The following is a 26,762-nucleotide window of genomic DNA, read 5'->3' on the forward strand; positions in this document are numbered from 1 at the left end:
TGGTTGATTGGATTTTTAATAGAAGGTTTTGTTTCATATATTGTGCAATAGTGTGTTTCTAACCAAAGCATACCCTCATGATCGATGGCGCTTGGTTATGATTTTATCATCTTCCAACTTGATTTTGCCCCCTTTTTTCTTTTTTTTTTTTGCTTTTTTTGTAATTAGATTTTCAAACTTCCTAATTTTCTAATGACAATCTTTTTATGTAAAGCCTTTTAGAATGAGCTTGAACCGGTCTGATCATTTCAAACTGATCTCTTGTTTATGTCTGAATATTGTGTCTCTACAAACTTTTGGACCCTGTGTGCAAGACCCCCATGAGGGCACTGTCCCTGAACATGAAACCACCTCATCAGACACCAACAATCAGATTACATTCATAGTTGCTTAAATTTACACTCCTGGGGCCATCTTAAGTAGGGAATTGGTTGTAGAGAAGCAGCTGAACCTGATGACCTTGTATGTGTGATTTAATATTTTGAGTTGCTGCTATTTGATTTGCTGATTGGAGGAGCTTTACCTGCTGACAAATATCTGTTTTTATTATTCTTAACATTCTTTTATAAGTCCCAGTAAAGCTTTTGTTAAAACCTTTTTGTGTTTCTCTGTCTCGGTCACTTGCCCATGTACTGCGGCTTCTTACCTTTCCCTTCTCATCTCTTCAGGAGATCCAGCAGCAGTCAGTTAAGGAGCCCTATGGACTCAATCTGTCTGAGTTTCCTGCTGAGAAAGACCTGCACATTTATGAAAGGTAATAAACACAAGGCCAACACACACATGCACTGTTTGATATTACAATTAATGCAGACATTTAAAAATGGTTGGCCACAGTGTATAGGGCTCTAACAATATTTTAAGTTACTATTTTACTACTTAAGATAATGTAGTAGTCATTGAGTTGTAGGCAAGCGAGGCATGTTGTGCTTTTACTAGGGATGAGAAACTCACACACTTAGTGATCACTTTATTAGGTAAACTTCTAACTTTAATGCAGTCCAATGCATAAGCTCAGCCATAAATTCTAACTTCACAGATATAATGTTAAATGTTTAATTGACACTGACAGAGAGGTATTAAGTTAATATATGTATTTACTATGGCTGTCAGCATTAACAGGCTACTATTTTGACCCTTTGCCGCACTTTGCCATACTTCCTCGTAACACATCCTGCTGCTGCAGGCTGCAGGCATGATGGAGAAAGACAGCAGCAACGCAATTCTGAGTGGCGCTTTTTATTTTCCAAAACTCCCAGATGGGTCGAAAGCTATGCACATTGTGTAAAGCTGAATTAAAATATCACATCAAGCTTGAGCTACCACCTACGAGCTAAGCATAGTACAGTTAACGTGACTCAGGTTGATGCTAGCAGGCTCAGGCAAAGCACTATTTTGGAGAGTGCTAGTTGCCGACCTGTGGATGAAACCAAATCCAAAACAATTACTACAGCTCTTGCGAAATGGGTGGCAACTAACTGCAGACCTGTCAGCAATAGTAGAAGACTCGGGTCTTAAAGACTACAGTTGCCATGTTCTGACCCGTCTTATACATTGCCATCGAGGGGGACAGTAGTTTCACACACACATACACAGCCTGTACGACACGGAGAAAGCAGACAAACTGGAACTGCTGCAAAGTGATGCAAGGTGATCACTGGATGTCAGTAAGTAATTAAAATGATTGACTCTAGATTCAAATGTGTGACTAGATTCACACAATTTTCTTTTGTTTACAGTAAATAATAAACAAATACAAATCTTAAAATCAAGTTCACTAACTAAAGTCACTTTCTTTGCATTCATTTGATTCCCAATCAAGATACACTGGTAAGAATTGCTTTCCATTGTTAATATGTACTTAAAAACAGTTCTGAAATGCAAAATAATAGAATTTTAATCATGTAATAAACATGCGATTAATCATGATTAACTATAGAAATTCATCAATTAATTGCGATTAAAAAAATTAATCGTTTGACATTTACACGTTTATTAGTGAGGTTGTAGCTTGCAGGGGTGTTGACCTAGACTGCATAATATTGAGAGGTGTTTCTAATGGTTTGCTGATTGGCTGTTGTAAGCCAGAGAAAATGACACACAACCAAACAAACACTGGGTACTCGTCATGTCATATCAACCAACTCAAGCTGCCTTCTGTGTGTTTTAGTTTTGTTTGTCTTCAGCACTCAGTATACTGTATGTCTAGCATGTTTTTTGGTGCCACATTGAATCAATCAGCAGCCTTGTTTACTGACTGCCTCTGCCCATTTAATTGGTCTTGAGAAGAATGCTTTCTATTGATTGTTATGGACAATACACCCATTCTCCAAGACAGATCGGGAGGAACAAGCAGTCCGTGTCAGCAGCCCCCTCAGGGTGATATCGGTCATTTTGCAAAAGGAACATTGTCAACTCTGCCCTGCTGTGTGCATTACATTTCTGACCTCACTGCTTTTTGTCCCCCTCTCCCTTCCTTCACCCCCCAAGTTTAATTTCCTGTCTGTCCTTTCTATTTCATTTAGTCCTTTCTCCCTGTTTGCTCCCAACCATGATGAGCTACAGTGAATAGCTGCCATCAGAATGAACACAACTATCTGTTCTTTAGATGCGAACTGCACGTTTGATACGGTGTGATGCATTTAATGGAGTGTTAATAGCTTGCTGCTGCTGTGCTAAACCCACTGAGGATAACTGGCCCAGTGTATTGTTTCAGTAGTCAGTGTATGGTCTTGTCTTTGAAGCAATATTAACCATTTGTAGATTAACCAGTACACTTTATATTTTAGCAAATACAATCTTTGAGTTCATGAGCGTGCCATATCATAAAAACGACCATTCATTTGAAATTGCACTACATGAACCAAATATGAATAACATGTCAGAGAACACCAGACATGTTGCATTTTCAATATGGAGTAAAAATCAATGTTGCTCAGAAAGTGTCCTTGCTCTCTATAATATGTCATTCTGTTCAGATGAACTGAAAGCGACTGGTTGAGGAATTATCTCTGCATGTGGAGAGATGTAAGAGATCAGTAATGAAAGAAGGGCAAACAGATACTTAAACTAACATCCCCACATTAAAAAAAAATGATACAGCGGGGAAAATAAGTATTGAACGCGTCAACATTTTTCCCAGTAAATATATTTCCGATATTAAACAGGTTATTGGAATAAAATAAAATTTTCACCAGATGTGCACCATGACAAAAGTTATGTGTAATAAAGTGGAATGATAATGGGAATAAATATTGAACACATGAAGAAAAAGGGGTGTAAAAAGGCATGGGAAGCCAATTAACCAGCTGAAATCTGTCAGTATTTAGGAAGCAATCCTGCCCCCTATTAGTGCAAATTAATATCAGCTGGATTAGTCCTAATTGATGGCCTATAAAAAGGTTTATCATTACCAAGGTGTCACTCAAGAAGAATTTCATGATGGGTAAAAGCAAAGAGCTGTCCCAAGACCTTTGCAAGCTTATTGCAGAAAAACATACGGATGGCATTGGTTACAGATGACTATCTAAACTTCTGAAAGTTCCAGTGAGCACTGTTGGGGCCATTATCCGGAAGTGGAAAGAACATCATTTCACCATTAACCGACCACGACCAGGTGCTCCTCGCAAGATTTCTGACAGAGGAGTTCATAGAATACTTAGAAGAGTTGTCAAAGAACCAAGGACCACTCGCGGAGATCTTCAGAAAGACCTGGAAGAAGCAGGTACAGTTGTTTCAAAGAAAGTAATTAGTAATGCACTCAACCGCCCTGGCCTCTATGCACGCACACCACGCAAGTCACCACTGCTCAAGAAAAGGCATGTGGAAGCTCGCTTAAAGTTTGCTGCATAACATCTGGACAAGCCAGTGACATACTGGGAGAATATAATCTGGTCAGATGAGACCAAAATTGAACTCTTTGGCTGTCATAGCATACACCATGTTTGGAGGAGAAATGGCACTGCACATCACCCTAAAAACACCATACCAATAGTGAAGTTTGGAGGTGGGAGCATCATGTTGTGGGGCTGTTTTTAAGCATCTGGCACTTGCAGACTTCATATAATTGAAGGAAGGATGAATGGAGAAATGTACCGTGACATTCTTGATAACAATCTGCTGCCATCCACCAGGATGCTGAAGATGTAACGAAGGTGGACATTTCAGCAAGATAATGATCCCAAACACACAGCCAAGGAAACTCTCAATTGGTTTCAGAGAAAGAAAATCAAGGTGTTAGAATGGCCCTGTCAATCACCCGACTTGAATCCAATTGAAAACCTTTGGAAAGAACTGAAGATCAGAGTTCAGAGAAGATGCCCCCGGAACCTTCAAGATTTGAAGACAGTTTGTGTGGAAGAATGGGCAAAAATCACAGCTGAGCAATGTTCATACAGAAGCTTTTCTACTAAGTATTAAATAAATTTCAGCAAGTGTGTTCAATACTTTTTCCCTGTGTCATTTCACTTTATTACACACAACTTAATTTATGGACTTATTTGTTTGATATCTTTATGTGTGGATTAGTTGGGTTGTTACTGATATCTGGTGAAAATGTCATTCCGATGGCCCTGTCAGAAATATCTTTACTGAGAAAAATGTTGACGCGTTCAATACTTATTTTCTCTGCTGTATATAGCCTATATGGGATTTAAATATAGTATTGATCATGGCTTTTAGAATGAATGAGATTCACCAGACCTTTTGTTAAAGAAAACATTTTGTGGCGTGATTGAAGCAGGGGAGTTACATTTAAAAAATGTTGTTCATATCCTCCTATTGTAGTGGCACATAATGAGAATAAAACTCTATTCATTATCTAGGCTGAAAGTTGGAATGGCTCTAAAGATGTTAGCTGCAGCCAAAGCTCTGCTAATCAGTGCATTAATATTAAATAACCATAAACGAGAATCAGAGGGGACTCTAAACTGTTTTATATTATTGTGTCTTTGCAAGAGAAAAATATCCTAAGGGGAATTTTTAAGATTTGATGACATTTGAGATCCCAACAGACATGTTAAGATCATCTCTGAGTATTTGTATTGGAAAATACAACCTAAAATGAAAGGGTCCTTTAGAGATTAATTACACTGTGACCCAATTACCTTTTTTAATTGCTCTGCTCATCATGAAGATGGAAGGTGCATTAGGCAGAGACAAACATATGTTAAGTATATGCACATACTGTAGACTTTTGGCGTATTTTGCAGGAATATTGGTCTTTTTCATTTTGCGGTTGTTTTTGTCTGCAGGTTTGTACATCTGGGCGAGAGCCAGCACAGGGTGGAAAGAACCGAACACATAAACCTGGCAAACATCATCTGCTTGTGAGTAAAACATGTGACAAGTGAACCCAAACGCACACACAGACAAAAGGAAAAACCCATATGTACCCAAACTCCATAATCCTCACTCACGTGTGATGTTCAGCATTACATTGCAATATGGGTTTGTAGTTATAATCCCACCCTTTGAAATACCAAGTCAATTTTATTTATAGGACAGACCGATGTGCAATAGATTGTTGTTGTGTGTACAGAATAGATAATTTTAAATTACAATACAGACAATCCAAATGACAAAATCATACAGAATGTGAACATGAATGAAAAAGATGGATCCAGGAGGATGTCATGCAGTTTCCAGGTAGAGAGAGAGAGAGAGAGAGAGAGAGAGAGAGAGAGAGAGAGAGAGAGAGAGAGGCCATGGGACAAGTGAACAAAGTTGCCCACAAGTGTTTTCCAGTGAGGCTTCTAGCTGTGTTGTTGAATTTCCATCTTTTATAACCATACTTACCTACTAATTCCCAGTCACTCCACCCCTTCGCCTTCCTACTCGCTGTTGCCGTGACCCAGCAGGCGTTTTTTTTCTTGGCCAGATTCGAAATTCATCCACACGTGGGATGGCAATGTGCAGCCATACAGACACATTAGAAATTTCCCTCCTTGTATTTCTCTCCTTTTTTCTACCTCTAGCTCTCGCTCACACATCCACAGACAGCATCTCAATGACAAAATGCCTTGTAAGGATATCTCTTAATATGTATTCTCTTTTCGCTCTTGGTCTTTGCAATTTTCTCTCTCCCTCTCACACATACTGTAAATGTCTGCTTTGCAAATGTTGCAACACCAGAGGGGCTCTAGGCTCCAGTGTTTTATCAGAGAATAGTATAGAGAATAGCTGGCAAGACGCAAGAATCTACCTGCTATTCTTCTAATGCTCTTCTTTATTGAACACTTACATGCATATGCTTATATACTGTGTGCACATACATACAACAGGCACACTTTTTTACAGAGTTATGGCATCAAAGTATCAGAATACGATTTTTTTAACACAAGGAATTTGCCTTGGTTGTTGATGCATACAACATTAATATGAAATAAACAAACAATAAATACAGAATAAAATATGTACATACACTCATCTAAAGGATTATTAGGAACACCTGTTAAATTTCACGTTAATGAAATTATCTAATCAAACAATCACATGGCAGCTGCTTCAATGCATGTAAGGGTGTGGTCCAGGTCTAGACAATCTCCTGAACTCCAAACTGAATGTCAGAATGGGAAAGTAAGGTGATCTAAGCAACTTTGAGTGTGGCATGGTTGTTGGTGCCAGACGGGCTGGTCTGAGTATTTTAACAATCTGCTCAGTTACTGGGATTTTCACGCACAACCATTGGGGGTTTATAAAGAATGGTCTGAAAAAGGAAAAACATCCAGTATGCTGCAGTCCTGGGGGGCGAAAATGCCTTGTTGATGCCAGAGGTCAGAGGAGAATGGGCCGAGTGATTCAAGCTGATAGAAGATCAACTTTGACTCAAATAACCACTCGTTACAACCGAGGTATGCAGCAAAGCATTTGTGAAGCCACAACATGAACAACCTTGAGGCGGATGGGCTACACCAGTAGAAGACCCCACCGGGTACCACTCATCTCCACTAAAAATAGGAAAACGAGGCTACAATTTGCACGAGCTCACCAAAATTGGACAGTTGAAGACTGTAAAAATGTTGCCTGGTCTGATGAGTCTCGATTTCTGTTGAGACATTCAGATGGTAGAGTCAGAATTTGGCGTAAAGAGGATGAGAACATGGATCTGTCATGCTTTGTTACCACTGGGCAGGCTGGTGGTGGTGGTGGTGTAACGGTGTGGGGGATCCCTTTCACCTTCAGAACTGCCTTAATTCTTTGTGTCATGATTCAACAAGGTGCTGGAAGCATTCTTTAGAAATGTTGGCACATATTGATAGGATAGGGTCCAACACGGTATTAGTATGGTGTTCCTAATAATCCTTTAGGTGAGTGTATAACTGTTTAACATTAAAGTACTCATATTATGCTTTTTGGCTTTTCCCCTTTCCTTTATTGTGTTTATATAGTTAGGTTTGGAAATATTTGGACAGTGACACAATTTTCATAATTTTGGCCCTTTGCGCCAATACAATGTATTTGAAAAGAATTAATCGAGATGAAATTGTAGTGCAGACTTTCAGCTTTAATTTGGAGGAAGGGTTTAGGAATTACACACATTTTCATACATAGTTCCCTTATTTCAAGGGACCTAAAGTATTTGGACAAATTAATATAATCATAAATAAAATGTTCATTCTTAATACTTTGTTGAGAATCCTTTGCAGGCGATGACTGCCTGAAGTCTGGAACCCATAGACATCACCAAACGTTGGGTTTCCTCCTTTGTGATGCTTTGCCAGGCCTTGACTGCAGCTGTCTTCAGCTGTTGTTTGTTTGCAGGTCTTTCTGCCTCAAGTTTTGTCTTAAGCAAGTGGAATGCGTGCTCGATCGGATTGAGATCCGGTGATTGACTCGGCATTGTAGAATATTCCACTTCTTTGCCTTGAAAAACTCCTGCTTTGCTTTTGCAGTATGTTTTGGGTCATTGTCCACCTATCTGTACTGTGAAGCGCCGTCCAATCAACTTTGTTGAATTTGGCTGAATATGAAAAGACAGAGTGTTCCTATAGACTTCAGAATTTATGCAGCTGTTTCCATCTTCTGTCATATCATCAATAAACACTAGTGACCCAGTGCCACTGGAAGCCATGCATGCCCATTCCATTACACTGCCTCCACCATGTTTTATAGATGATGTGGTGTGTCCCTGTTTCCAGTCTTTGTGCTAAGCTAAGTGTTCTATAAGGATAAAAGGCATTTTCATAGCAGACAAAAAGTTCTTAGTTGTCAGATTTTTATATACCTATCTATAATGGCTTGTGTCCAAAAATAAAAGAAAGCAAGTACAATATTTGTAACGTTAATTTATATTTTTATGGAGTGCCACTCTGCAGAAGAATAGTTTACCGGTCACTCAGCATAGTGGTCTTAAAAATGTACAGTGCTTTTAGATCAATGCTACCATCCGCATGCTAACAATGACAATGCTAACATGCTGATGTTTAGCACGTATAATGTTAACCATGTTCATCATCTTAGGTTAGCGTGTAAGCATGCTAACAGTTGCTAATTAGAACTAAACACAAAGTACAGTTGATTCTTGTTGTGGAGACATATCACTTAAAACCACAAATGTCAACCTCATGGTGGTGCTAATGAAAAGTCAACCAATCGCCAAAGTCATCAGGATATATCCTCTTGCAACCAGGAATGTCTGCATAACATTTTGTGCCAATCCATCCAGTAGATATATAGGTATCAGAACTGCCTTGCTGTCACTTTGAAAGAAAACAGATCATACAAACATTCATAACAGCCCCTTCCAGTCTCTGAGGATCTGTGCTCCTGTCTTGTAGTTTGTAGTAAAGATAGTGATGCAGCCTAGGTCTGACAGTTAAATTGATTACTTACTCGTGGGTAGGGTTGGGTACCGAAAGCCGGTTCCACTATGGAACCGGTTCCTACGCAACTGGTAGGAACAGATTAGAACGCAAATTTTGGTTTGATCGGAAACGAACGTAAAAATACCACACTTTCTCTGTAGTCTACCGTTAGCTAGCTACCATAAATGTAGACTACTTTTAAAAGGCAATATTTTCCCTCTGGGCTCACCAAAATAGACGTAAAAGCATATTAACCATTCACTGCAAATGAGCGCTAGTAAACATATTACATCTTTGATGTCATTTTTCAGTTTTTCAAGAATCGGGTTAGGAATCAGAATTGTTTTAAAAGTTCCGGTTCGGCATCGGAAACATAAAAATCCAAACGATACCCAACCCTACTCGTGGGGCATCTTCTTGTGATGATGATAACATGGAAATTGGTGACTTGAGAGAAGATTGAAGGAGAGGATGTTAGATGAATTTTCTATCCTCTGACTCCATCTTTAGAGTGCTGTTTACAACCTTTTTAGAGCAAACATGACTCTTTGTGGCTCTCTTTGAACATGCAACTTTTTTTTTTTTTTTTACATAAATGTTTGCTCAAAGGAAATGCCATGTTTAATATAGCACAGGTGAACGATATTATACGTCAGAAAAAAGTGGCAGACATACAGATATTGGCTTTGTGTAAGCAAAGAGCAACTTCAGTTCCTATTTTCATCACTCTGTTCTCATCATTCAGTCGCCGTTATTCCCATTTCTGTCATCCTCGTGTCCACAGGGTCTGGCAGGTGTGTCTGTTGTTGTGCAACAGTGCTATTCTAAGACGCTGTTACAACACCCCAAACGCGTTTGGAGCCCTTTAGTCTGACATCGCCATCTGTGTAGATCCTCTATTGACCCATCAGGCATAGGCAAAGCTGACTCATTTGGTGGGGATAAAACCAGAAAGGATGTGATTACTGTGGCGGATTCCTGTTGAGCAGCATCAGTGAGGTGTGGTGATTTGTTTCCGCCTCAAATTATAATGAGCTTTTAAGTCACAGATCCAGATGAATGGACAGATGTGACTGAGTAAAAAAAGATCAGTCACTTTCTTTTAAGTATTCATGTTGTCAAGCTGTAGTGTAATTGTGGTCACCTTTACACCTTCTAACCTGGTAGTTAATTCAGCAAGATATTAAAGTGTTGTTTTGAAAATAAAGTTTTAGATTTGAAAAAAATGTGGAGACTTAAATGTTACCTCATAATTCTGTGAAAACATGAACATCTGTCATTTGCTAAATGTTCTATTGATCGATTTCTGCAAGTGTGACTGTAGGAAGGAAACATCCTTGTAGCTGGGGTATTCCCTGATTTACTCTACATTTCACATCACTTGACTTGTCTACAGGCTGTAATGATTATCTGCAAGAGGTGCTGAGATGTCAGCTGTGTGTGAAGTGTCACCACAAGTCAACAGACAGAACACAAATCAAGACAATGGTTTGTTTCACAGAGCCAAACATTTGTATTTGTTACCTGATCAAGATGAACGTAAAGACTAATTAAATAGCCTGTGTTGCCTTCTTTCTGAAGCTTTTGAGACAAAGAGCCTAACCTAAGAGACGGTGAATCAACATAATTTTCTCCTGCAATGGTGTAATAGCACTTAGTCTATATCTTTGACGTTCCACTTCTGGGATTACTCCGGTGCCACAGGAAATTCCGCTGGATGCATCTATTTTCGCCGATTTCTGCAGGGTAAATCCAGACAGCTAGCTGGACTATCTGTCCAATCTGAGTTTTCTCTTGCACGACTATTTTGCAGCGGCTCTGTCCAGCACTTAGCACCACTCCAAGGCTATTATGATTGGTTTAAAGAAATGCCAATAAACCAGAGCACATTTTTCTTCCATCCCGGAATGCTATGTGGACTAGCCAGACCCTCCTCCGCTCAGCAGCGTGTGGATGGTCTGGAAAAGTGAGACATAGGGCCCTATCTTTCACTCAGCGGAATTGCCTTTGTACAGTGACGCATTTATCATTCCTATTTTGCACCTGACGCACAGCAGACTTTTCTCTCCACAGACGCACGTCTGTAAATTAGGGAATGTATTTGCGCTCCCGGGGGCGGTTCAGCGAAAAGAGGAGGCGTGTTCCGGCGCAAACGTTACCCAGTGCTATTTTGCAGTTTCAGAAAACAATTCTGCCACTGACCAGGAAAAACCTAGTCTAAAGTCAGTGGCGCTAGTCTAAAGTCAGTAGTGCGTTATTCAGATGCTATTTTAGGGGCGCAAGCTTGGCCATAATGTAGCTTGAAAAAGAAAAATATTACTGAAAATGCGCTTTAGGTGTTTGGATAGATCAGGAGGCGCTTTACAGTACAGTCCTCAAAAAGTATTAAGCATTCTTTGTGGCTTGTGTTTTACACAACATTTCCATGAATCATGGATGTGTTGATGACAGAGGAAATATTAGAGGACTTAAAGTGATGGTTCGGAGTAATTTACCCTAGGGTCCTTTGCACCATGACCTCGAGCCAAACACCCCCCCAGAAGCTTTTTTCACCTGGGTCTAACACTGGGCGAGTTAGCGTAGAGTAGCGTTAGCCGCTGAGTAGCTTAGCGCGGGGCTAATGGACCCACGTTTGTATCTCTTAAATGACCCCACTAATAATGCCCGAAATGATACCAAAGGTCTACACTAGTATATATAGGTTATGTACTCATAAAACGATGGATTGGAAAGTTTGTAAGTACACCAGAAGTTTATGAACACTTGCCTGCTCTCTTCTGCTCTCTGTTGCTGCTGCCGCTACCTGCAGTTAGACGAGTGCTTAGGGCCGTCTATAAATTACTACAACCAAAAGAGATACAACAAAAATATGTATTAATTTAATGATTAAATAAGGTAATGTCTCCAAACTTACCTCAATTATTACTTGTCTCCTGCTAGTTATATTACAGCACTTACTTTAAAAAATAAGTTAAATTAAAAAATATTTTTGTTGCATCTCTTTTCGGTGTTGTAATTTGTAGACGGCCCTAAGCACTCGTCTCACAGCAGCAACAACAGCAGAGAGCAGAAGCCAGCAGGCAAGTGTTATTTACATAAACTTCTGGTGTACTTACAAACTTTCCAATCCATCGTTTTATGAGTGCATAACCTATATATACTAGTGTAGACCTTTGGTATCATTTCGGGCATTATTAGTGGGGTCATTTAAGAGATACAAACGTGGGTCCATTAGCCCCGCGCTAAGCTACTCAGCGGCTAACGCTTACTCTACGCTAACTCGCCCAGTGTTAGACCCAGGTGAAAAAAGCTTCTGGGGGGGTGTTTGGCTCGAGGTCATGGTGCAAAGGACCCTAGGGTGAATTACTCCGAACCATCACTTTAAGGAGACGTGATGTTGAACTACGGTGGAGCTGGTGGACGGAGATGGAGTGGGGGGAAGGAAGGGGCACAACAGGTGCAGGTGGTGCGTTTGGAGGCCCACGCTCCATGGCTGCAGCAATCCTCTCCAGACTTGAGGAGATGCGCCCGAGAGGCCGCAGCAACATCGCCACCCGGTCAAGACAGGCTCCCGCTGGCGTGTGCCAGGCATATCTGCCGTCATAATAGCAATCCGCCATGGAACAAGCGTGCCTGCTCTTAAAGGGAATGTGAGATGACGCTCTGATTGGTTTATTGCACGTTACGCCCAAACCACACCTAGCTACTTCAGACCAACCCATTTTAGATTTGCGTCGGGCCCAAGGGTCATTTATCCCGCCATTATAATAGCAACAGCGCCCGAGATCCGCCCACAAAGCTACTTGCGTTTCACGTTTGATACTTGCGTTTCAGATTGTTAAAATAGGGCCCTAAATGGCACTTAACTGGACCACCAGCTGTTATCTTGATGAAACGATTCCTAAATACAAATGTGCGCTACATTTTGATGGAAACCTGGCTTCAGCCTGTCCAAAAAAACAAACGTGATAAACCATACGTTTAACCTTCTCAGTTTTTTTTTTTTTACTTTTTATTTATATTTTTATATAAGTGAAAAATAATAATAAAAAATAAAAATATTCTGTATATATATTGCTGCACCTAATATGAATGTTCACATCTCAACAAACATGATATAATATACAGCCATATAATGATATAAAATATATAATGTATATAAAAAAATTATAGATTTAAATATTCTTTAACCATGTGCCATCTCTGATTAAAAAGGTCAGATTTCAATTGTAATGATGCAGTCATTTTTTCCATCATATAAATCTGTTTTAGTCTCTCTTTCCATTCAGTTACAGTTGGTGATTTCACAGACTTCCAATTAGCAGTAATGTTTTTTTTGGCAATTAGTAGTAATACACGTAAATATATATATTTGGTCAGCATTGAAAACATCAACTGATATAACACCCAGCAAGGAAAACCGTATATTTGAGGGAACTTCTCTTTTAAAATTTTCTCCATCTCTTCTTTAATATTTTTCCAAAATGCAAGGATTACTGGACAGTCCCAAAATATGTGTATGGTCACCTATTTTACCACATTGTCTCCAGCATAAAGCTGCAGAGGGGTCTTTTACAAAATTTGAAATAACCAGAGGAGTATGAAAATAACGTATTTTAATTTTCCAGTCACATTCCTTCCACTGTTGACTATTAATTCCCTTATGGCACCTATAACAGAGTTTATCCCATAACACATCCTCTATTACTATATTAGCTTCTATTTCCCATTTTTCCTTAATATTGTGTTTCCAACCATGTCTGTTAGCAATCTTTTATAAAGATGAGAAACATGTTTACCGACAGGGAGGCTTTTTTCTGAAATTGTGATAAAATATTGTTCTATGCCATTTGGGATTTTGCCAATTCTTTCTTTTTTCCTTATGGTTTGTAATGTAATGCCTAATTTGCAAATATCTATAAAAATCACTTGAGGGAAGATCGAATTGTTCCTGAAGTTGTGTGAAAGACTTTAAGTGTGTTTCTTCAAAGAGCTGATTAAAAATAAAGATGCCTTTAACTGCCCATCCCCTACCTTCTCAGCTTCTTGTTCGCCTTGTGATGGTGCATCTTTGGTTTCAAGTTGGGTGCCTGGACCCCGGAATACCTAAATTCATAATTTAAAAAGCTTCCTCGATCTACCGGAGCTTCTTTTGTTACTTTGATACAGCCAATAATCAAGGAGGTGCATTTGTAATGCAACCCTGTGTCTGAGCAGCTGCTCACTGGGGCCTCAGCTGCTGTTGAATGTGGCGCAAAAAGTGGGTATGCGCTATATGCGGCGCATAAGGGCGCAGCACCATGGGGGCACCAAAGCGATGGTAAAAATAATAATAAAAAATTACCCCTACTAGTGCCCTTTATATATAAAGGGAACTACTCCCTACTATGGCCACGCTAAGACCTGGGCTATTGAAGGGCATGTCTTGGCGTGGCCATAGTCATAATATCGTGAGCGGGGGGCCGTGAGCACCGAGCAAGCAGGTACAGTAGTGAGTTGTCGTCTATAAAAAGATGGATAAAGCAAAAAAGCTGTAGAAAAAATATAGAAAAATAGAAAAAGAAAGAGGGAAAAGGAGATAGCGTGTCAATGGATGCAACAGCAGTTAAATAAGTGGATGGTGAAAGGCAACAGGTAGGATTTTAAAGTGTGACGTCTGTGCTTAGAGGCTTGCAAATATTCATGTTAACAGACTAGCTGGGTACATCCCCAGCTAGTCCTTGCAGCCAAATGGGGGTTTACAGCTAGTTTAGAATATGCAAAACCGAGGTTGCTGAGCTGAAAACTGGAGAATATAAGGTAGCATGTACAATAAATGACAATCTGGAAAACATAACTAATGCAATAACTCTGGTTTACCGTGGAATCATTCATATATTTTGTTTTACCATTAGCTGAAAGACATACAGGCTAGGCCTATAGTTACATCTGTTGGGTGACATGGAAGCTGTAATTACAGGGTCACATCGCTCGCTCTCTATTTAAAGGTCTGTGCTAAGTGGCTCTCCATATTTGTACTTTTTAAAATCCAAAATGTGAATGTAATTTCAACAGCAGCACAACCTTACTGCATAATAGTTGTCTTATCTGATGCCATCACTAGGATGATTTAATAATTGAATTTAGGCTGCTACATTTAACAGTGAGTTCATTTCATTCAGGTGTAAGGATGGTGGATCAGGAAAGACAGGGGAAGGCAACCGGTAGGTCTAACATTAGTTTGAAGTGTAGGGGGAGCTACTTGATACCAACAGATTAATTTCTTCATATTATTAATATGGAACAACTAATATGGAAAATCAATTGTTTGACAATATGTCTTAGTGGAGAAGAACACAGGCAAGGAGTGAATGAGACAGACATGAGGTGGGCGATGGCATCAAGTAGAGATGAGACCAGTGATGACATCAGGTATGAGTTCAATTAGTTAGACCACACAAAACTAAATGTCCAGTATGGTTTGAAGTTCTGTTGACCATCGTATTCACTGTGTGTCCTTTTTGGGCAAAAAAATTGTGCAGACAGAGATGGAAAATATAACAATTAGCCTATGTCTGACAGCGGGGACATAGTAAACAAATCGGAACGCAAATTTAAACATCTGCAATGCATATGCTCGAATGCCATCAATGATGATTTATTTATTGTAATGAAAATACAGTACAAGAAAAAAGTGGGCTACAATAATGTGGTTGCCACCAGGCAACCAGGGGTGATGATTAGGTTGCAACCGTTAATAAATATATATATATATATATATCATATAATTATTTATAGTTTTGGTAGGCCTACAGTGGCTGATATACTTTAAAATAAACCTTTTATTATTTAAAGCCCATACATGATGATTATTTATTTGTTTTTTTGTGAAAACTATAGATTACTGTATACTAATTTATACTATATTCACAACACAATACAACAGCCATTATTTGAACATGCTTCTGCCTCTGTCTTTCTCCCTCCTCCTTATTGTTCCTTTCTCTCAGAGAGCCCGTGTCCTGCTTCCCAGAGGACAGCATCTATGGCGTTTCCCCCCCGCAGGTCGACAGAGAAAGCCGCGAGGAGTTTGAGAGCCATGTGGTGACGGGTCAGGGTCAGGTGAGGGTGCTGTGCAGGGACGACATGTTGATGTACAGGGAGTACGTCAAGAACAGATACATGTGAGACACAGACATCAAGAACTGGACCTCTGTTACCAATGTGCAAATCCAGATTATAAGATCAAATGCTGGGAGTATACTGTCCATAATGTTGCATGTACAACCCATGTGTCCTGTATTTGGACTCAACTATGCAGGTTGATTTATTTTTATTTTTTAACTAAGTCGTGTGTGTTTTACAGTAATAGCTTCAAATGTTATTCAGTTATGTCAGTTTTGTTTTTATTCATTCAGACTTGCCTCAACAGGCTACCTATATGGTGCTTTTTATTTGTTCTGTTTTTTTTCCATTTAAATTTAGATTGAAACTCTTTTAATTAAATTTATTTAACTAAATGTTTGTTTTGAACGTGTAAATTGATATAAATTTTGACTCTTAAAGGTCCCATATTATGCTAATTTTCAGGTTCATACGTATGCCGGGGAATGACTGTAACAGCACAGTAGCGGCACTTTCCACCTACATATAGTATATTATAGTTGTGACATCACAATCGTACGGAAGTCCTGACGGCTCGTTTATAGGCACAGTTTCTGAATATGGGCTGTGTGCATTTCTCTATGGATTGAGCATTTTGATACTTTCACAGTATTTATATAGCACCTCGACCTGCTTTATAATTTTTACAATATGGGATCTTTAAGTATTTTTGAATCTTAAAAGTTATAAACAATATCATTATATAATATAATTAATATGATGGCAAGCCCAGAGATTATGATAACTATGACTTATGATGTTCTTTAAATTCCACTTCAGATGTGCTTTGCGTTTTGATCTTTGTTTTTAATTTATTCTGTTTAACCATTGTGCCATGACGGGGATATACATTGTTTTTCCTAAATTGCTCTCACAAAAACTATTTGAAACAATTGGCTTGCATAACTTAAGTCATGTACTGTAAATGTATATCCAGGTTGTTTTCCTTTACACTCACATCACTGATACTTTGATATTGTGGGTTTTATCAAACCTCATTCTTAGTTTACAAAGCTGCACACCGATTTTGTTTTGTCTAAATGCATTTATTTAATGTCATCTTATTATGACCGGTAGTTCTAAATTAAACACGTATTTACAGTATAAACATGATGTGACATTTGATTGATTCTACACTGTTCTTTTCCCTCTTTGCGCCTCTTCATATATTTCTGTGCTCTGTTGTTCTTCAGAAAAAATTATTAATACTTTCATGCAGCTTCTGTAACGGTTCTTCATCCCTCCTACTCTCTACTATTGTCTGTCACATTTCTTTTTTATGTATTTTACTTAAAAGAGTCTCCCACCTCTTAATCTGTGTGCTTCTGTCCTCTTTTGTTGTTTGTCCCCATTTGTAAATTCAAGGCTGTGATCCCTGCAGGGAGGGAGTTAAAGTGGGTCAGACACATTTATAAGACAATGTGACTGTTCCTTTTGTGAGTGATTCACTTATTTGATTTTTTCATGTGCGATAGTGTGTCTGAGCGAATACAACTGCTTCTTTTGTGAGAAGCAGAAGTAGACGTTTTTGGGGTAAATTGAGGTGTTGCGTCTTGCGGCAATGGTTAGCACTGTGGCCTCACAGCAAGAAGGTTCTGGGTTTGAATCCAGGTCTTTTCAGGCCTTTCTGTGTGGAGTTTGTATGTTCTCCCCATGTTTGCGTGGGTTTCCTCTGGGTGCTCCGGTTTCCCCCACCATCAAAAAACATGTACTAGGTTCTCCAGTCAGTGCCCTTGATCAAGGCACTGGCTCAGATCTGGAATTGGTCCCTGGGCGCTGTAAATGGCTGCCCACTGCTCCCTTGAGGGATGGGTTAAATGCAGAGAATTAATTTCGCTACATGTATGTGACAATAAAGTCCCTTTACAGTAAATGTATCCCTGCGATGTGTTCATTCAGCTGTCAAAGATACATTTCATCCCCATTTTCCAACTCTACTGCGCATCCATTTTCCTCTCTGTTGAACCATAACCATCCACTATACTGTACTGTCTTCCATGATTCGAATTTTCTCTGTCTCTGCTGCTTCATTATTGGCCTCTTCTCGTTCTAATTAAAGACATCAGTTTAGTAAGTATCTTTATAGGGGAGTAATGTAAAGGGTATGTTTGTGTACGAGCATGTGAGAGCATGTGTGCACTCTTGAAAATGAGAGCACTGCTGTCTGTATCTGCCGACTGTGGGACTATAGGGGGTTAGGTGCTGTTTTGAAGGGAAAAGAGATCTTTGTGTAAGGCCCTGATTTTCCTCATGTTTTTATGTTTCTAATGGCCGGTGTCTCATTACATTGAAACCTCTCAGCACACATGGGTATTGATGAATAACTGTATCTAGTCACTGATATTTTTGGGGGTAGCTCGTTCTTGGTTTTCCACAAAAATAACTGAATGTGTTTGTGTGGTGCAGTGCTTCTATTTAGGTGGACGTTCTTTTTGTTTGGTTTAGTCCATCATAGACAACAGGAAATTATCCTGAGATGTATTTTGGTCCTGTGTGTGGTTAGGTATCCGCCTAGGTCTCTGACATGAGTCACTAGGCACTTCATGTGACCACTTAGCTTATGAATGTAGACAACCCTCTCTCCACTGACAAAAGGTGGCCAAACAGCTGTTGCCTGGAAACCAAAACTGGTTACCATATTGCCATGCTGCTTTGAATTTCCCCCTACCTTACCCTGTCTCTCGACATTTCATCCATTGTTTTATCAACATTTAATTGGTGCATAAGACAGAAATACATATGTTTTGGTACAACAATTTTGGTAAGATATGATGTTGCCTCATATCAGTCCTTGCATCATAAATGTAGCTTTATTTGGCAATAGAGAAAATAGAGATCCTCCGAATAACTGGCTGCAACCGTTAAGAAATTTTCTTCAGATTTATTTAAACTTCATGTTCATATGAATCTCAATTGTCCTGAAGAATAAAATTGTAAAACAAAATTGTGGCAAATAAGAGCAGAAAATTAACTTAAAGGTGGGTTTGTATATTACAGGAACATGAGAAGAAAAGATTTGAACTTTCAAAATGTTTTAAACCGAGGAAAAGGAGTGATGGCTATAGCCAAATATACAAAGAGTAACAGCAGTACAGTACAATCTGTACCTATTGGGTTTAACAAGATGTTTCTTCCTAGGTGAACAACATTTACCAAACATACTGGTCAGTGTTTCAGCTTAGTCGTGGTGTGTGTCAGTCTGAGATAACTTCTTGCAGGTATGCAAAACACAGTACTTAGAAACTGATCGGGTTCTGCATGTTAGAAAGCAACTTGGTGCTGAACTGAGGTTGTTAAGCTACTGTACCATCCCCAGAGTTAGATCACAGCTGTGCATTAGCTTGTTAGCCAGTCTTCTAGTCCAGACCCTCTGTTACGCCTACAGCTCCCTTTATCTCTCCGCTCTTGCTATAACTCACTCTTACTTTCTTCCGTGGCCACACAACAAACACTAGCCATTTTGACTCGTTAAACTACAGGCGTTACTTGTAACATTAATTATGGCAGCCTTCTATTTATGCGAGCTATTGCCAATGATATTACTTCCAACACAATAATTATCTACAGCTGGCCAAACCTGTGAATGTACTGTTGGCCTACTGTACTATTGGTCTACAATTGTTGCCTTAGCAATACATTCAGACAGCTAGCATACTGGCTAGCATGAGTAACCCTATACTAATACACTAGTCAGGGTTAGGGTCAGAAGATTAAGACCAAGACTAGTCTAGTTCACCTGAAAAGATATGCATAAGATTAAGAGTATGGCCTCTACGTGTGGTGCTTTGAGCTAGCTAAATCATAGTCTCGCAATCCCAGACCTTCCTCCACAACGCTGCAGAGGTAGCAAAATCATAATGTCAGCATGCTAACATCCTCACACTGACAACTGTTTAGCATATATTTAGCATGTTCACCGTTGTAGTTTAGAGTTTAGCATGCTAACATTTGCCTATTTGCACTAAATAAAATGTACAACTAAGGCTGAATAGAAAGCAGGTATTTGGTCATAAAGCAAAGTATGAATGGATTTCTCTACTAACTTTCATCCCAACCCCCAATATTTGTCGAGATAATTCAGTCTGGACCAAAGTGGTGGACAGACCGACCAACATTGCCTTGAAGCCATGCTGCTTGTATAGCTTTAAACTTATTTAACATTTCAAACTACATACGGATACCCAAAGTATCAATAAGTAATGGAATACCGATGATGGTGTAATATGGTATTGGAAAGAATAGATAAAAGATACTTGTCCATATTTGGTACCCTGTCAGTAAGGGTTGCTATAGCAACAGAATGTTCAACTGAAACTAACTGATGGTGGCAGATAAAGATATGGGTTGATATTGGTGCATACTGCCAATAAATGCCCACAGATAAATACCATGTTTAAGTACATTTTAAGAAATTTACTCCTGGCTGTAAGAATAAAGGGGACAGGGAACAGCACGTGGACCATCATGGAGCACTAAATTAAGAGGCTTTAAGGAAAGATGACTCATCCCACTTATAATATTAAATGTATGAAACTCTGGGATACCATTCATTTGTTCATTTACAAAATCACACAAGATAACTTTGCAGCAAACTCAGGCTTGTTAAAGCAACACCAAAGCACTTTTCTCTTCGGTCCCCCTACTATACATACTATACAGGTTGGAAGCGGAATTGTCCATTACCGTTTTCCTTCGAACTACAGATCCGCTACCCGATCTGGCAAACTTGCATATGCGGTTTTAGCCGATCAAAGGCCGCAAAGCGAATGCAGAAGTGCCGTTCACCCTGTTACGAGTTGATGAACCACTGAAACATTGCATACATTGGAAACATTATGTTAAGGTACAAAAGAATCTTTGGTGTTGCTTTAACATTTATGATGTTATTACCTATTCAAGGCTTTAGCACCTTTTTTGTATTGAAGTTTTTACTTCCCATAGACTCTCTCTTGAAATGAGGTGACATTAGAAGGTGGTTGACTTACTCCACCTATTCAGTGTGAAACTGAGATACACCAGGCTTTCAAGGTATCAACATCTACAGCTTGAGAGAGAGAGAGAGAGACTCGCCGCTCTCTATCTCTCTTTCTGCCGTGACGTCAGGCGGATTTAAAGCTCTCCTCGAGCGTCTCCGGTCGGTCCCCTCTGGTCCATCGCCTCCTCCTCCTCCTCACATTCACCTCCTCGCCGTGCTGAACACCGGCCAATGCTGCACACCACCCCTGTCCTGGGTGTCTGTCCCATGCGTGGGAAGCACAACAAAGTCAAGGGCTTTACTTGAGAGGGTCCAAAGGAGCGAGAAAAAAGGGGGCATTCCCTTTTACTTTGAATTGGTATACTTTTTCGGACGAGAGGCTCCGATTTCAGCGAAAATCTCCGCTCATACCGTTTTGTCACGGAGGTACGTATTCTAAACTTTTCAAAAATCGTGTTCCAAAAAAATATTTGTTTATGCCGGTTGCAAATGTTATATTTTATATTCCTTAGTGTATATTAATACTAATACGTATATTATAACGCATCACAATCACACTCTAAGTTAATTGAAGTGTTAAAACTAATTTGTGAAAGAAGTTATGATGATTAGTTTTTAACGGAAAGTGTTGCTGTGGTTTCAGCACCACGGGCAGTTCCCGTGCCTTTTGCTGCTGCTGCTTCACTATTATAATAACTTCTAAAGGGAGTATCCACCCTAAAACAGAATTTAAATTGCGCCACGCTGATGGTTTTGAAAGGTTAAGTCAACATCTAACAAGTAGCTGTTTGCTTAAGCGCAAAAACCAGAGCATCTAAAGTTTAATGCAGAGAGTTTTGTTTAAGATATTCCATCTAAATGAGTTGAATGCAGGGCTTTCATAGGTATGTGAAATACAATTAGAGTTGTTTAGGTATTTACTCAGTATAGAGCACCCCCAAATTGATGAATCTGTCACTACAGTCTGTTTCTCAGCTGTGCAACTCAAATTCACAAATTAAAATTGAGCTGTGGAGCAGATACTATAGAAATTACAAAAATCTTTTTATGGTGGATTTTCCTTGTAACTTTTGCATGACTCTTGCAGCATATATTCTACAAATAACTATTATCTAAGCCTACAACTGTTTTTTTATTTAAATTCATCATACTGTAGGTATTGGTAAATGGTGTGCTTTTTTAAATATGAACTTTTGCATTTGGAGCTTGTGTATTTCAGTGAGCAAGTAGACTTACAGGTCAGTTTAAGCTTCACTTGTAGGCAATGATAATCAAACACTGCTCAAGTCACTGAGCAAGAGACACTGAAGCATTACTTAAAAGTCACTAGTGTAAACAAAATATGCCTTAATATCTCATTAACAAACAAATCTACTTGTTCTCCTGCTGCCTACAGGCCAAAAAGACGACAGCTGCGAGATATGAACAAGTCGCTAGTGGTCAACGAGTCCTTTGCGGCCCCTGTGGCTGGAGAAGCTCTCCCATGGATGGAAGCTGATTCTCCAGAGCGCAACAGCAGCCTGGAGTTCTCCACTGCGCCGTTAGATTTCCCCATCAATCCGTGGGACATTATGCTCTGCATGTCAGGCACTGTCATCGCCTGTGAAAACGCCATAGTGGTAGCAATTATCTTCTACACACCGACACTAAGAACTCCTATGTTTGTGCTGATTGGGAGCCTGGCCACAGCTGACCTGCTGGCCGGCATGGGATTAATCCTGAACTTTGTGTTTCAGTATGTGATATCCTCTGAGACTATCAGTCTTATCACTGTAGGCTTCCTGGTGGCCTCCTTCACTGCGTCCATCAGTAGCCTCTTGGCCATAACAGTGGACCGTTACTTCTCCCTCTACAACGCCCTGACATACTTCTCAGAGAAGACGCTGCAGTATGTACACCTGATGCTACTGGGTACCTGGGGGGTGTCTCTGTTTTTGGGCTTGCTGCCAGTTCTCGGCTGGAACTGCCTGGACGATCCAGCCTCCTGCAGCATCGTTCGTCCTTTGACCCGGAGCAACGTCACAATCCTGGCCACATCCTTCTTTGTCATCTTCGTGCTCATGCTGACCCTCTACTTTAAGATTTGCAAGATCGTTTGCCACCACGCCCACCAGATCGCCCTCCAGCAGCACTTTTTTGCCACGTCAAATTATGTCGCAACTAAGAAGGGGGTCTCCACTTTGGCCATCATCTTGGGGACATTTGGCGCCAGCTGGCTGCCTTTCGCCATCTACTGCCTGGTTGGTGAGAAGGAGTATCCATCAGTGTACACCTATGCTACACTGCTGCCAGCCACCTACAACTCCATGATCAACCCCATCATCTACGCCTACAGAAACGCAGAGATCCAGCGCTCCATCTATGTGCTTCTCTGTGGCTGCTTTCAGACCAACAAGGCATACAGGTCCAGGTCACCAAGTGAAGTCTAAAACGGTGCTAGGGCTCTTTTTTTGTGTGTGAGTGTTAGTTTGTGAGAAAAGACAGAGCAAAAAGACAAACCATCCTGTCATCATTGACAATCTGCTTACAATTGACAGTGAATGCTTTTTACGAACACAAAGAGAGTGTTAAGCTAGAAACGTGTCTCTCATGCATCCTGTATCTGCACTTTATTATGTCTCAACACAAGTTAGGATGAGGTTTTTGGAAATGCTGTGAACAAGAAAACTTCTGTGAAAAAGACAAAACAAACCTGCGAATGTACTTAAATGAGTAAAAGAATGGAAAATCTTGCACTTTAGTACGTGTTTTTTGAAATGCCAAAGCAGTATTATATAGCCCTCATTGTGTTTTAAACGTTTGAACTTGTGAGTACCGTGTGCCATTTTTCTATTTTGTATAGTATTGCCTTTGATGTGCATTTTCTACAAGAAGGAATAAAGAAATGAAATCCAGCTGTGGCTCCATCACGTGTCTTTACTGTAGCACTTTTATTCATCTACTCTCATTGTACCTGACTTATTTTTGTATTTTTACATCCTCTTCCATCCTTCGTTCCAGCCTCTTCCCGCAGAGTGCAGATGGCTCTGTTTGAAGAGACTAATGGCACCTTGAGAATGCAAGTACCTTGTCCCCGGAAAATATCTTTAATTTACACCTAGACACATTTAAATCCTGTTTGCTCTGTCTGCGTGTGTGTGTGAAAGAGAACGAGAGGGAGGGAATGAGACAGACCTATAGAGAGATACCACAAATGTGTAAAAACGTGCCATGTGGTCAAGTGTGCTTAGCAACTTTGAGTTACTCACCTACGGGATGAGCAGGTGTAATGTAGCTTCATTTACAGCCGACTATTAAGGCTGTAAAAGCCAAATGAACATTTACCACATATGTTACTCTAATTGGCCTTGGTATATGGTCTCATTGATAAGATATGATGCGCTAATGAAAAAGGTTGTATAGACTGTTGCCTTGTTTTTTTGTTTTTTTGTCTCACATCTATAATTGTGATTCAGGAGCAGTCACGTGTATGTGCGTGTGACAGAGCGAGAAGAGTGATGATAATAAGTGTGTCTGCTCTGGCAGCCTCTGCAGCCACAAACACATCAGTTTATCTGCCAGGCTGTTTAAACAGGTAGTGGGTTGATGGCATCAGAGTGCCACACAGGAACTAGTATAGTATCGTGGACCAGAAGACCCACAGGCGTGTTTGGATACATACATGGATATTTGCTCCTTGTAAAAGTTTTTTCATATCTTTTATAAAATGACATCAGCACACCACTAAATGTTCAATACAATTTAGAAAGTTTTATTTCCAGAATAAAAGATTACATTAACCATGTTCATTGTTAATACATGTTTAATAACATGTATTGATAACATTAATATGCCAGGGAAGATATTACATTACATACACATATCCCAGTAGGAAAAGCACAGGTGTAAATAATAAAATTAATGATGGTTGAATTTCATTTAGCTGCTTCAGTTTCATGGTCTGTGTAGTGTGCATGCTGGCTCACTGTCACACTGTCCTTTTTCTACTACAACAAGTCAAAATGTCTGCTGTGAAAAAAAATATATTTGTTAGTGTTTCATGTAAACACAGCTTTAAATCTGTTCAAGAAAGAAATTAAGTCAGCACAGATATAATCCCTACAAGGCCACAGTGAAAATGTTTTTTTGTGCGTTCTCGGTCAGTGTAACGCTTATCAGTTAAATTTTCTAAACACAAACGGACATTTGGAAAAACAGAAAAATGGGTTCAAATATCCAATTTTTCATTTTTTTCCACCTTGACAAATTAAAAAATTGGAATTTTCTGTTTTTATTCAGAGGATCAGAAATTTAGAAAATTACAAAATTGCATCTGGGCTCTAATTATTCAATACTGCAATGGTATTCTCTTCCTCCTCGCAGAATATGCAGTCATTAACTGCATATGGACCAAAAAAACTAAAAACTGATCAACTTTGGGGTCAGAGGTGCTTGCAACTGATGGTTTCGAGTGGGTGGGGGCGGGGCGTAGCTAGGCGGAACGAGGGAGAGAATACCATTGCAGTATTGAATAATTGGAGCTCAGACACAATTTTGTAATTTTCTAAATTTCTGATCCTCTGAAGAAAAACAGAAAATTGGAAAAACAGTTTAAAGATCAAATTTTTTAATTTGTCAAGGTGGAGAAATTGGATATTGGAAACCATTTTTCTGTTTTTCCAAATGTCCGTTTGTGCTTAGAAAATTTAACTGATAAGCGTTACACTGACCGTTCTCTTTTGCTCTTCCTAGCAATAACTTACCTACTCCCAGCTTTAACCTGCCGTATTCCAAACTGTATCAACTTGGTAAATTCTACTTTGAACATAGTCCACATACACTGACTCTATTATTATTGGACTGAGTGCTCAGGACAAATCCACATGTACAGTTGAATGTACTGTAAATGGAGATGCTCCAAACTATATTTAATAAAGTTTGTATGGGAATAAGACTTTACTGATAACCAAGAGGAAAATTCACATGTTACAGCAGTACAAGAAACAGTTTGAGTAGCTATTGAGCAGTTTAAAAATAATAAACATGGTAAAATATAAAAATTAATTCATGACATTCAAAAACTATTTACATTATATACATTACAATACTGTGTAGGCATATATGCAAAAATATATGTGCAGAAGTAAATAATCTAGTAGTGCAAGTCTGCAGGTATGTATATACTGTATACACATACTGATACGGTATCAATGTAACATACACCTCAAGAGAATGCATTTTTCTATACAATAACTTTACTACACTTGATAACTCATTAGCACCACCTGTATATACAGATGATTTAACTTTGCATCAGGCTGGCAGTGTGCTGTTGTAGCTCTTAACAGTAAGCTGCCACAAACATACAGTACAAACAGTAGATCGACATACAAATCCAGTGTGGTCTTATTTCAGAGGGTGTATAATTTCCAGAATATTTATATATGTAGATGAACTTGTATTTGACATACAACTTGGAGGGTATATGATTTCTTGGAGGCTTGTTTACAATAAAGTACAATTAAATAAATACTTGCCATTTCCTGTAAGACATTTAAGCTTTACAGCAGTGTATTGCCACAAATTCACTTTGGAAGCCCTGTGTACAAATAGGTGGTTGCCTGATTTGGTGGGCGATCAAAAGCAACATCTGTTGAGGTGGAGAAAAGAACAAGGTGAACAAACATCTCCTGCTCTCACAGCGCCCAGGCTGCAGTGTGCAGTCCATTAGTGTCCTCCAGCACCTCTCACCTTTCCCCCACTTTGTGGTCAGCCTTAAACTGACTGAGGGCTTCACAGCTTGCACAACAGGACATTATTACAGTTGATGGTCCACACGAGGAGCAAGTGCAGTCACCTGCTGC

At 39.5% G+C, this 26,762-nt stretch overlaps 2 protein-coding genes across 2 annotated transcripts in view; both read left to right on the forward strand.

Annotated features, from left to right (window-relative positions):
* The window catches only part of fig4a (FIG4 phosphoinositide 5-phosphatase a), an 85,667-nt gene extending 68,409 nt beyond the window's left edge, over positions 1-17,258 (forward strand). The window contains exons 22-24 of the mRNA XM_039781219.1: positions 669-754; positions 5,250-5,324; positions 15,791-17,258. Coding sequence (XP_039637153.1) covers positions 669-754; positions 5,250-5,324; positions 15,791-15,968 — 339 coding nt within the window. The 3' untranslated portion in view covers positions 15,969-17,258. The remainder of the gene's footprint in view (positions 1-668; positions 755-5,249; positions 5,325-15,790) is intronic.
* A 3,641-nt stretch (positions 17,259-20,899) lies between these two features.
* Positions 20,900-23,813, forward strand: LOC120546286 (G-protein coupled receptor 6). The gene is made up of 2 exons (XM_039781136.1): positions 20,900-21,345; positions 22,316-23,813. The coding sequence occupies exon 2, from the start codon at positions 22,341-22,343 to the stop codon at positions 23,346-23,348; it is 1,008 nt and encodes a 335-aa protein (XP_039637070.1). The 5' UTR covers positions 20,900-21,345; positions 22,316-22,340; the 3' UTR covers positions 23,349-23,813.
* The last annotated feature ends 2,949 nt before the right edge of the window (positions 23,814-26,762 follow it).

Source organism: Perca fluviatilis, chromosome 18 (genome assembly GCF_010015445.1).
Source record: "Perca fluviatilis chromosome 18, GENO_Pfluv_1.0, whole genome shotgun sequence".
NCBI classification, from domain to species: domain Eukaryota; kingdom Metazoa; phylum Chordata; class Actinopteri; order Perciformes; family Percidae; genus Perca; species Perca fluviatilis.

What these genes read in the sequence shown, in the direction of transcription:
- LOC120546286 (XM_039781136.1), top strand. Translation starts at nt 22,341, where the DNA reads ATGAACAAGTCGCTAGTGGTCAACGAGTCCTTTGCGGCCCCTGTGGCT.